We start from the raw sequence: 11,438 nt of genomic DNA on the forward strand, positions 1-11,438 counted from the left end.
TGTATTTCTGTACCTAATAAAGGGAGGGGAGTTGTTTTATCCTGGGGGGTAGGCATTGAGTAAAAGTGATCTTTTTTTTCCCCTGTCCTTTTTTCTAGATTGAGGAAATCTTACTTTGAAATTATTGGTACCGCTGATGATAGTTTAAATCCTCTTTCTACTGAATTCACCAAGGAGAGATAACCAGGAGGAGGTCTCTGGAACCTGAAGGGCTGAGCTCTCGAGGGTCTAGAATTAGAGCCCAAACCTTGGAGTCCTAGACTTTGCCAGGCACTTATTGCTTTCTTCCACCCCTCCCCTCATGCCCACCCTTCCGGAATGGCACTTGGTGCCCTGGATAAACCCTGGCCCATATACGGAGATCTGATGTGAGACGGCTCCACCCCACGGCCCTCCCCCAAACCCCACCCCCGCAGCACATAAGACCATGGGGTCTTTGGAGGCAGGATTGTATTTTACCCATCCTTGCTTCTGCCAAGCCCACCAAATCCAAGACCTGCTCTGTTAGGGGTCCTTCAGATGTTTGCTGGAGGAATTAACATCTTTTTTTTGTTTGTTTTAATAAATAACTCTGCAGTGTCCTTTGCACCACTCCTCCAGCACATTTTTCTCTCGGTTGGCTGCTGGATGTCTGCTTGCTGAGCGGAGAAACAGACAGCTTCGGCCCCCTCTGCCTCCTCAGCCCCTCGCAGCCCGTAGCCTCCATGGGCTCTGCTGCACACCTGTGGCCCCAGGGGCTCCCTTTCTGTCCTTGTCACCAGAAGCTGGCCTGGTCCTTTACAGCCTCATTTCTCATAATCTGTCTCAGCAAAAAAGTTGGGAAAGAGTAAGAGTGTGGGGGTGAGAGGAAGTGGAAGGAACCGTGGGCGTGAACGGTACGTTGATGAAGGGCTCTTCTGAGTCTTCAAGATGAAAGGGAGATTTCTCCAGATTTATGGGCAGTCACCATGTTACCCGTGGCCCCAGCCTTCCCGTGTAAATTCTTGTCCGCGTCAGCCAGAAGTCTGCCTTTGGCTGCGGGTTGATGTTATTTAAAATCTTCCGAAACTGGTATTTACAAAGAAGGGTGAGCCCAGCTAGTGTTCCTAAGAAAACTTTCACCCCAGTTTTCATGATGGGAAATGATTTTCATGTCTTCGTCACCCCCGCCCCCGACACACACACACTTCCTCTTTGACCGCCTTGTCTAAGATGAACACATCTGCCATTTTACCCCCTAAGGTAGTTGCAAAGGGGATTTAAAGCAGTGTCTAAATCCAAAAAAAAAAAAAAGAATGTATTGCATACGGAATCAAGGCCATAGTAACAAATGACGGTCGATCTTAAAGTACTGGGTTAGCTTCTCTTTCAACATTACGAGAGCTTACTAGGGGTAGGGGCGGGTCGTTGTTCAAGAGTCTGGCGGTGCATGAATCCAGAGGTCATTAGGCCTTAATGTGGGTCTAATGAGAAATTCCTTTTATCCATGTTTGCTTATAGGCTTTGTTGTTTAATTACCAAATGGACCACAAGAGCCCTTAAAATGTGATTATGAACGATTTTTAAAAAAAATCCTTTCTTGGAGTGTAATATTCTGTTAATGAACCTTAAGAAACTGAAGATTATCTGCTTTGGACGTGTGTAACAACCCAATGTAATTACAAACTTTTTTAGAAGGGACCATTTATAACTATATATGATCAAAATAGCCCCTTTAAAAAACTGTTCTCTCTGTGTCTTTTGTCTTAGTTTTCTGTGTTCCTGGGAATTATTTTCTTCCTGGAGCTCACTGCTGGGGTTCTGGCATTTGTTTTCAAAGACTGGATCAAAGACCAGCTGTATTTCTTTATAAACAACAACATCAGAGCGTACAGAGATGACATTGATTTGCAGAACCTCATAGACTTCACGCAGGAATATGTAAGTTTAAATTTGGTTTATTTCTAAGTTAAAAGCCTTCTCGAGGAATGAACGTCACTCCTGGCTTCTGCCTGCGCCAGCTGGAACCTCCCTCTGACTTTGCCACATGGGTTTTTTTTGGTTGGTTTAGTTGTGTATGCATTATTTTCTAACCTGCTTTATGACTTCCATAGGAAATGTCCTATTTTCACTTATCTCAATTTCTACTAAGTCCAAAGAGGGACAAAGAAAACCTCTTGAGCAACAAGATTATAAGCACACATGCTGTTTCCAATTGACATCTGCAGAATTTTGTTTTGCTGTAGGTGTACTGTGTTATGTAGTGTCCAGAGTGGATTCTTTCTGGCTCCTTGCCCCCTTTTTGGCCATCCTCCACCCGTCACGTCTCCTAACAATACAGTCAGCAATAGAATATTTGTCCACAGAGTTCCTAAAACATGCCTATCCAAATATTATAGCACACGCAGTTCCATGCGACCAGAAGGTGAGCAACTTCTAAGCCCAGGTGGGGCTTCTAACAAGTGAAGAATCTGCTCAGCAGCGCCGCCTCCCCCGCGCCCCCAGGTTTCCGAACGTCACTAGGTGATGTCCCCTGTCATGCAAATGAAGTCGCAGATGCCCCGTTTGACTCAAAATGGAAAATGGTATAAACAGGGGATCAGAAATAGAGATCTATGCCAAACTCTAATTAGCTAAGTGACCGTGGGCTAACAGAACCTTGACCTGTTTCCCCAATTAGTAAAGTACAAATAATAGCAGCTACTCTTTAACTCATGCAAATATTAGGACACTCTAATAAGATGTACGTGGTTTTATATGAGGCTGAAGGTGTTACTGTCCTTGTGTGTTAAAGTCTTTATTTGCATGCCCTGAGAGATTGGACAGTGGTGTCTGTGACCTAAATGTCTGTGGCGGGACTGGAGGGCAAACAGAAGCCCAGTGGACCAATGGCTGTCTCTTGGTTGGACAGCTTTGCAGAGGGAGCTGGGGGTCCGCTTTGATAAAGGAGGAGACGGCTGCATCGGCACTTGCCCTGTGGGAGACCACGCTCCTTCGTTAGGTACTCAGAAGTGAGCGGAGTTGTGTTGCTTTGGTTCAGCAGCATCCGTGACTGGCCCAGAGTGAGCTGCACCTCAGGTGTGAAATTAAGCCCTGCTTCATCTCCTCAGCAGACGTCACTGTCTTGTTAGGTCATAATGGATGCAAGCTCACATCTTGCCAAGTATTCTTGCTGACTAGTTTGCATGACAAATCTGATGAAGCTTTGTAGGCAGACCTCGAGATGCACAAGCCAAGCCCTTGGAGGACCAGATGAGTTGGAAGAACATGAGTATACACGTTCTCTTGAAATGCCGTCTGCTTTATGTGGAAATACTGTTATTTCATGTGATTTTGTTTTTCTGTCATGGAGTGTAATGTTGTGAAGTAGCTCTTGGTCCTGAAAGCCTGAAAATGGTCAGGGCTTGATGTTTACCTAACTCAGAGAGGAGAGCTGGTAGGGGAGTGATGAAGGGGCCTCTGGAGCAGCCAGTCCTTGAACCAGGCCCTTCTGAGACTCACTGACTTCAACAGCTGATTTTATATATATTTTAATGAGAGGATGGAATTTTTTAAAGTTGAAAATGTAAATGCATGTTCTTAAAAAAAGTTCAGAGTAGTAACAGATACACAAAGAAAAGTAAGCCTTTAAAACTTTGGCAGGTAATGAGTATGTTGACTATCTTCGTTGTGGTGATGGTTTCACAGTGTATACATATGTGAAATCTTATAAGATTGTACCCTTTATGTGCAGTTTATTGTATGTCGATTATACCTCGATAAAAAGGATTTTTACAAAACCATTAAGGCTGCAGAGACCACAATTTTTAAAAAAGTAAGCCTCTAGCTCTCTCACCCACAACCCCAGTTGCCTCCTTCAGACACTACTGTGGTTTGGTGTCTTGTTTACCCTTCTAGAATGTTCCTCCATGCACCCACGCCAAGCAGACCTTGCTTTGCTGTACAACTCCTGCCCTGTCTGCCCTTCCAAGACCTAACACTGTGGGTCTCATCAGTCACTTAAATCAGATGCTAGCACATCCTTACAAATCTTGAGCCTTAGTCACTTTGGAAGCTTCTATAGGGCCCCTTTAGGTTTAGCTTGGTTTGATATAAATTCTGAGACAGAAGAGAAGCTCAGAGCTGGCAGAAGCTGGGTGGTGGTCGTTTGGCGGTTGTGAGTGTAGGCGCCTGGTCGCCTCCAAGTCGAGATGTTCTAATTCTCTCCTGTTTGCTCTAGTGGCAGTGCTGTGGGGCTTTTGGAGCTGATGATTGGAACCTAAATATTTACTTCAATTGCACAGATTCCAACGCAAGTCGAGAGCGATGTGGCGTGCCATTCTCCTGCTGCACTAAAGACCCTGCAGTAAGTGAATGCCTGCAGACTGCTGGCGGGGCCGGGGCGGCGGGGGCGGGTAGGGGTAGGGGTGGGGGTGGGGGATGAGCAGAGTGATTTTTTTTTTTTTTCTTGAAACCTCTTCTTACCTGCTTATGCCTAATTGTAGCTCCTAAAGAGGGCATAGTGCTCAGATCTTCCCAGTAGGAGTAATCATCGCTGACATGAATTTAGCAGCACACGCTGGTTCTTATTCTCAGCCTTCTTGTGAGTTGGCTCAATAAAGTTCGGAACATTCCTACTGGCAGTATCACCACCATCTTCCCTCTTTGGGTGAAACGCAGGCCCATGGAGGTTAAGTAACTTTCCCAAGTTCACATTGCTAGCAAGTGATGGAGCTGAGCTTTAGACCAAGGAAGCCTGCCTGAAGTGCCTGTTATTCCTTCCTCATAAGAGGGACGGGCTTAGGTGAGAGTTCTCGGCATTGCCTGGGAGGGCAGTGACCCTTTGCTTCCTGACTTGGTTCTGGGGGGAATCTTCGGGATACGACAAGAGTCTGAGGCGAGATAGGGCCAATCTCCTAGGGAGGAAGCCCACAGCTGCCTGGGCTCTTGGTTGTAATGATGATAGTAAGTGCTGTTTGCATTTTATTTAAGAAAAGAAAAAGCGTTAAACCTGTTCATAACCCTTTCACCATGGGTTTGGTTGTGTTTTGGGTCACATCATGTGACTGGTATGTAGGGTGACATAAAATGCTAAGTGCCTTGTTATAAGGTAAAAGCTGGGAGTGAGTGTTAGAACAAGTGGGAGACTGCTTCTGCATGTGTCTATTCCACATTCTTCGGTCTCCCAGGCCATCGGTCCAGGCAGCCTACCCCAGACCGCCCTTCTGGAAACCAGTCGGAGCCCTGTGGGTGCTCATGAGTTCAGTGGCCATTTCCCCCTGCAGAGTGGAGCATGTGGGGCTCTTTAAAAGGGGCCATGGTCTCGGTGTGGAGCAGGTAGTTCCCTGAGGGCTTCAGAGGGGTCTCTGGGCTGCTGGTCTGAAAGAGACTGAGAATCAGAAAGGACTGGGTGCTCCTGCTCTGAGACTTTGCCAGGAAGCCCACCTCTCCCACTGGCTCATGTCTTGCTTTCCTCCGAGGAGGGCTGACAGGCAGGAGGGTGCCCAGCACAGAGACCTGGGTGTCTACCCAGGCGGCCTTGCGCTGGCCAGCAGGTACAAACTGTTCTGTCTCCCACTCCTGCCCTGTGTTAACATTCCATCAGAAGAATTATGAAGAGTGTCAGAAGGCCTTATGCCTCCCCTTTCAACCCCGGATACTCTGGGTAGAGATTTCGCATTCCACAAAGGCTGAGCTAATAAAATCCACCCCATACCCTGCAGAGGGGGAAAATAAACAAACCTAAAACAGGAGAACCCATGTTTCTGATAGGGCCTGTGAGACATCAGGGTATCTGCCCATGTGATATGTTGTTGGGGCATTGTATTGTTTTTTTTAATTATTAAAGTAATGCATTCTCATTGAAAAACCATTTAAATGATACAGAAGTATATAGATTAAAAAGTAGAAGTTCCCCCAAAAGAGCATAAATGAAGATAGTCATTGTGCTCTTTCCGCATGGTTTTAACTATGTCTCCGTTTTCTAACCCCTGTAAGCCTCCTGAGGTGGTCAGTAACGCGCTTGCTATCCTTATATATTCTGAGCGTCAGTTTTCTTCTTCTGGAAAAGAGGGCATATTTTAATACCTACTTCTGAGGATTGTTATAATAATTACTTTGGATAAGGTATCAGAGTGTTTATTTAACCCGGTACGTAGGACATCTGCATGCCCGAGTACGCATTCGATTAACGACACTTAACAGGAATCTTCTGCTAAGTCTTAGGCGGGTTTCCTGTCTGTTGAGTGATTTTCACCTTTCTGTTTCCTTTCTCTACCAGGAAGATGTCATCAACACTCAGTGTGGCTATGATGCCAGGCAAAAACCAGTAAGTGGAATCTCATCTTGTCACTTAGCACAAAGGGTGTTGCAGGAGCTTTTGAACCTGCATGGTGACGCTGTGCTCTCCTCTTCCCTTGTGAAGGAAGTTGACCAGCAGATTGTAATCTACACGAAAGGCTGTGTGCCCCAGTTTGAGAAGTGGTTGCAGGACAATTTAACCATCGTGGCTGGTATTTTCATCGGCATTGCATTGCTACAGGTAAGACAGGGCTCCTTGATGGATGTCACAGGGAAATGATGCCCTGGGAGAGCACTCCCCATGACAGGAGCTCTGCTGAATCCCCTTAATGTCACAGTTTTTAAGACACCTCGGAGGGCTGGGGAACAGACCTAAGCTATTTTGTTTCTATTTTATTTAAAGCCCTGATTTTAGATGCTACTATCCTGAAATACTTTAGGAAATCTTTTTTTCCTTTTCAAGATGGAGAAATTGATTGGGTCAGTAATGGGCTACTGGCATTCCAGTGTTCCCATGGCCCAAGTAATCACTGCCTTGTGACAGGTGGGGGAGGCAGGGATGGTCGGAAGTAGATCCCAGTGGCAAGATTAAGACTTTTTTAGACAGTCATCCTGTGTCCCTTTCTCTCTCTGGACCACCTTGTCAAAGTGTTAGGGAAGGAAGCGCCCACTTTTCCTCCTAAGCAGCCCCAAGAGCTGGGCTTTTTATCTTGGGGAGATATAATACTTTTCTTAGAGGGTCACAAATGGGGCACAGTGGTTGAAAGAAATTAAAGAAGACCTATATATATGGAAAGCCATTCCATATTCATAGATTGGAAGACTTAATATTCTTAAGGTGGCAGTACTCTTCAAATTGATCTACAGGTTCAGTGCAATCCCTATCAAAATTACAACTGCCTTTTTTTTTTTTTGCAAAAATGGACAAGGCCCATCCTAAAATTCATGTGGAAATGCAACGGACCCAGAATAGCAAAACAAACTTGAAAAAGAGCAAAGTTGGAGAACTCACACTTTCCGATTACAGACTTACTACAAAGCTGCAGTGATCAAGGTAGTACATAAGGTTGAACATACAGATCAGTGGAATAGATTTGAAAAGTCAGAAATAAGCCCTACCCCCAAGGTCAGTTGATTTTTGACAAGGGAACTAAGACCAGTCATTAGGGAAAGAATAGTCTTTTCCACAAATGGCACTGGACCAACTGGATATCTGTAGGCAAAAGAACGAATTTGGACCCCTACCTCACACCATATATAAAAAATTAACTCCGACTAGATCAAAGACCTAAATTTAAGAGCTAAAGCTATAAAAAACTCTTTGAAGATAGTGTACATGTAAATCTTTGTGGCCTTGGATTAGGCAGCATTTTCTTACATATGATACCAAAAACACAAGCAACCAAAGGGAGTAGGTAAGTTGGATTTCATCAAAATTTAAACTTCTGTGCTGAAAAGGATACTATTAAGAAAGAGAAAAGACAATCCACAAAATGAGAGAAAATATTTGCAAATCATTATGTCTGATAGGGGGTTTGGTGTCTAGAATGTATAAAGAACGACTCAACAATAAAAAGACAAACTCGGGCGCCTGGGTGGCTCAGTTGGTTAAGCGACTGCCTTCGGCTCAGGTCATGATCCCGGAGTCCTGGGATCGAGTCCCACATCAGGCTCCCTGGAGCCTGCTTCTCCCTCTGACCCTCCCCCCTCTCATGTTCTCTCTCTCTCTCTCTCATTCTCGCTCTCTCAAATAAATAAATAAATCTTTAAAAAAAAAAAAAAAAAAAAGACAAACTCAATTTAAAGATGGCCAAAGAATTTGAATCAGATATATCTCCAAAGAAAGTACAAATAGCCAATAAACTCATGAAAAGATGCTCATCATTAGATGTTAGAGAAATTCAAATTGAAACCACACTTCACACATACTAGGATGGATATAATTAAAAAGGAAGACGATAACAAATGTTGGCAAGAATGTGGAGAAATGGGAACCATTGTACATTGCTAAAGGGAATGAAAACTGTAGTCACTGTGGAAAAGAATTTGGCGCTTCCTCAAACTTAAATGGAGTTCACATAAGACCCAGCAATTCCACTCCCAAGGGAATTGCAGATCTGTTCCCCAAAAAGTTGTACACGGACATTCACAGCAGCACTATTCATAATAGCCAAAAAGTGGAAATAGTGTGTCCATCAACTGATGAAGGATAAACAAAATGTGGTTTATCCATCTAGTGGAATCTTATTCAAGCCACCAAAAGGATTGAACTACTGGTACCTGCTACTATATGGATGAACCTTGAAAACATTTTGCTGTGTGAACCCAAAAGCCCACATATTATATGATTCTACTTATATGAAATGTCCAAAATAGGCAAATCCTAGAGATTGAAAGTAGATTAGTGGTTGCCAAGGATGGGGGAATGGGAATGCCTGCTAATGGGTACGGAGTTTCTTTTCAGCATTATGAAATGTTCTGGAATTAGATAGTGGTGATAGTTGCACATCCTTGCACGTATACTAAAAATCACTAAAGTATAGATTTGAAAAGGACATATTTTATAGTATATGAATTATTTGTCAATTTAAAAAATCAGAGATAAGGAAAAGGGGATTCACTGGCCAGGAAGAAGCCTACTGAAGTTGAGTTTCACTGACTCTCTCTTCCTTCCTTTCTCAGATTTTTGGGATCTGCCTGGCTCAGAATTTGGTTAGCGATATTGAAGCTGTCAGGGCTAGCTGGTAGAGCCCTGCGTCACTGCTGTAAGACACTGGACCGACCCGGCCTTCCTGACCCTCCAGCGTGCCCAGCCGAATCCACGCTGCAATCCCACGTGATGGAACTGCCGAGAACTTGGTTTTGGGCGGGTACAACTGGGAAATGCTGCTCACTGACAGAATTAAAAAGATAACCAGTATGAAAGTCGTTGCGCCGTGAATCTCTACTGTAGCCATGAATTTATGGTTGGTTGGATACTTACCAAAAAAGAAAAAAAAAAGGGAGGGTGAGGGACCCAGATGTGCTTGAATTTGTGGAACACACAGTCTTGTTCTCTCCTTCAGTGATCGGAGGGCTGGGAGAGGCGGTTTTTGCTCTTCGTCACACCTTGAGGGGACTTTCTGGTCTGTGGCCTAAAGAAGTGCATCTTTTCCAAAACTCAACCCCTTACCTGGGAGGGCTGTGGTTTTTTTGTGTTTTTGTTTTTGTTTTTGTTTTGGCGTCCCTTCACTGTACATTTCAGGAACCTGTTACAACTATCACCCCAAGAAGAAAACAGCTTGTCTTTGGGTTCAGATGTTGTGATCGCATTCACAAGTCATGTGGGTGGGCACGCCTGGTCTCTCCTGGAGTGTCTTTTTCAGGGGGAGTTGTGTATTCCATGTGCATGGAGTAAGGGCATTGGAACACTTCATGATGCTGAATTTTAGCAGGACAGATCGTTGTTCTATGTAGGCCTGAGCTGTATCTATCAATGAAATTCAAGGAGAACATGAGGTTAATGAAGAGGTATTAATTAATATCCCTCACCCCAGCCCACCAAATTAGTTGTTGGATTCTTTGGAAACTGGAATACTCTGGGTTTTGTCCTGCTTTTTTGTGTGTGTTTTTGTTTTGGTCTCCCAGAAGTGAGAGCTAGGAAACGGTTTCTCTTAACGTGTTTTTTTACTCCGCTCGAATATTAATTTGTTTGGTATACTCTCCTTGCATGATCTGTGAATCTGACTCTACCAGCCCCTTTTCCTGCCATCTTTCCTACAAGCGCTTATAAACGTTACTTGGTCCGCATTTATTTCTTGGGTTCACTGCCGTGAGAGGTGTGGCGTGTCCTCCCTGGCTGGGAAGGGACCGGCCTGCCGTGCCGTCGCAAATGCTTTCACGGACTCAACAATCCCTTGACCCCGTCCAGTCTGCGGGCCCTGGTCTGCAGCACCCTCCGCCCCCTTCTCTTGGAATGGAATTGAATCTAATTCCGAAACAGTGTTGACGCAATCAGAAAACTTCTGTTTTGTTTTGTGTTTTTTCTCATTCTGGTTTTAGTTTGCTTTTATTAAAAAAAGAAAAAAAAAAAAACAAAAAAGCAAAAGTGCATGGCCAGAGCTCCTTCTGTTCTCATAGTGCAGACTAACCAGCAGGATGGTAACAAAGCACAAATACTTTGGAGGGAAGTGCATCGATGGGGCAATTGTTCTGTGACCCAAGGTGGGGGCACCACTTCCAGGTGCTGCCACTCACGCCTGTCCCCACTAACGTGGGGAGGGATGAATTTTGCCCCCAGATTTGATTCCAGCTGGTTTCTACCAGGATGTCCCTCTCCTGGGGAGCAGATAATTAGCCTGTGGAATGCTAGGAAAATCACAGGTGTATTTTGTGGTGATGACCCACTTGCCAACACAAAACTGGGCGGCCAGTGAGCATGCTTTGTGGAAACTTAGCAAGGTTTTCTATTTTAGCCCCATGTTGCATCACTGCAGCTGATGAACGTGTTAATCTGCTCAGAGAAAGGACGAATATTCTTTGAAAATTATCTCCAGAGTGTGGGTGTATGTATGACTGCATGTGTGTTTTTGTGTCTCTGTGTAGTTAGAGATGTTCGTTCCACATTCCGGCTGTAAGATGATTTTGTGTCATCTCTGCCCCCATGCAGTTGTCATTCTGTAATGTCATTCCAACATGGAGAAGACTTGAGCCCTGCAGTTGGCACTCTTGTCTCTTTTTTTTATTACCTCATTCTCCAGTGAACTCCATCTGACCAGTTGATTCAGAATCAGGCAAGATTCCCTCCCTTTGGCACATCCAGTGAAAGGCCAAACAGCAAGTCCAAGTGAGTTCTAAATTTTAATTAATCACCCTTTATTTTTTACACTTGAGAGTGGTTGTAATTAAGGCTGTCATTAATAAACTGGTTCTACCTTACCTGGAGTTATGTCTTTCTTCATTACCTGTCTTGGAATTGCAGAATTCTCTAATCCAGTGGTTCTCAGACTTTAGCATGCATCGGAATCAAATGGAGGGCTTGTTGAAACCGATTACTGTGTTTGCCCCAACCCCGGAATTTCTAACTTAGTCGGTCGGGGTGGGGCGCAAGAATGTGCCTTTCCGGACAAGTTCCCAGGTGATGCTGTTGCTGTGTCTTGGAGGCACAGTTTGAGAAGCATCGCTCTGATCAGTTCTCTAAGGGGGAAAGGAACCTTTGGGGG

The 11,438-nt window shown here is 44.5% G+C and overlaps 1 protein-coding gene across 6 annotated transcripts in view; it reads left to right on the plus strand.

Moving 5' to 3' along the window:
* Positions 1-11,154, plus strand: part of TSPAN5 (tetraspanin 5) — a 169,643-nt gene extending 158,489 nt beyond the window's left edge. For 3 of the 6 annotated variants that reach the window (XM_088021104.1, XM_088021103.1, XM_088021105.1), the window contains 5 exons: positions 1,729-1,899; positions 4,178-4,303; positions 6,218-6,265; positions 6,362-6,478; positions 7,167-7,346. In XM_088021104.1, coding sequence (XP_087877230.1) covers positions 1,729-1,899; positions 4,178-4,303; positions 6,218-6,265; positions 6,362-6,478; positions 7,167-7,286 — 582 coding nt within the window. In that variant the 3' untranslated portion in view covers positions 7,287-7,346. Of the gene's footprint in view, positions 1-1,728; positions 1,900-4,177; positions 4,304-6,217; positions 6,266-6,361; positions 6,479-7,166; positions 7,355-8,919 lie in introns of those variants that run through there. The other 3 variants (XM_088021101.1, XM_088021100.1, XM_088021102.1) reach the window with 3 other exon arrangements.
* Positions 11,155-11,438: the final 284 nt, after the last annotated feature.

Source organism: Eumetopias jubatus, unplaced genomic scaffold, assembly GCF_037043125.1.
Source record: "Eumetopias jubatus isolate StellerSeaLion01/CBP00866 unplaced genomic scaffold, mEumJub1_p1.0 scaffold_2, whole genome shotgun sequence".
Taxonomy (NCBI): Eukaryota; Metazoa; Chordata; class Mammalia; order Carnivora; family Otariidae; genus Eumetopias; species Eumetopias jubatus.